Below are 396 nucleotides of genomic sequence, written 5' to 3'. Positions count from 1 at the left end.
AGCACACAAAACTCCTTCCTACCTTGGATGGGGGAATTGTGAGAGTAAGAGTAGATGAGAGTGTCTGTGTGGAGAGGTCATCGGACAGCTCAGCGACCCTGGACAGTGTTGACAGCAGCAGGAGCAGCTCCCCTACTACTTCTTCTTCACCACACTAGGAACAGCAAGGAGACAGCAGAGGGGATAGTTAAGTAAGATAAATGATAAGAGAGACATAAAAACACAGTAGGCAACAGATGGTTAGCTGTTCTACCAATCTTTATTGTCTGTAAAATATGTAATTAAAAGTATAATGCTTATATTTTACATAATTTACCACACTTAAATAGTAAAAAATATTTACAATCAGTTAGATATAAAACATATATGAGGGGGAAGGTGGTGAGGGGGGGAAAG

The 396-nt window shown here is 40.2% G+C and overlaps 1 protein-coding gene across 1 annotated transcript in view; it reads right to left on the bottom strand.

Annotated features, from left to right (window-relative positions):
• LOC119591430 (nucleoporin NUP188 homolog) overlaps positions 1–396 on the bottom strand; it is a gene marked incomplete in the record, with an annotated part of 23587 nt that overhangs the window by 3817 nt on the left and 19374 nt on the right. The window contains 1 exon segment of the mRNA XM_037940171.1: positions 23–154. Coding sequence (XP_037796099.1) covers positions 23–154 — 132 coding nt within the window.

The sequence above is a fragment of the Penaeus monodon genome, chromosome 28 (assembly GCF_015228065.2).
Source record: "Penaeus monodon isolate SGIC_2016 chromosome 28, NSTDA_Pmon_1, whole genome shotgun sequence".
In the NCBI taxonomy this organism is placed as follows: domain Eukaryota; kingdom Metazoa; phylum Arthropoda; class Malacostraca; order Decapoda; family Penaeidae; genus Penaeus; species Penaeus monodon.
Note: the sequence above shows the minus strand (reverse complement) of the source record. Positions and strands in the feature narration are given on the sequence as shown.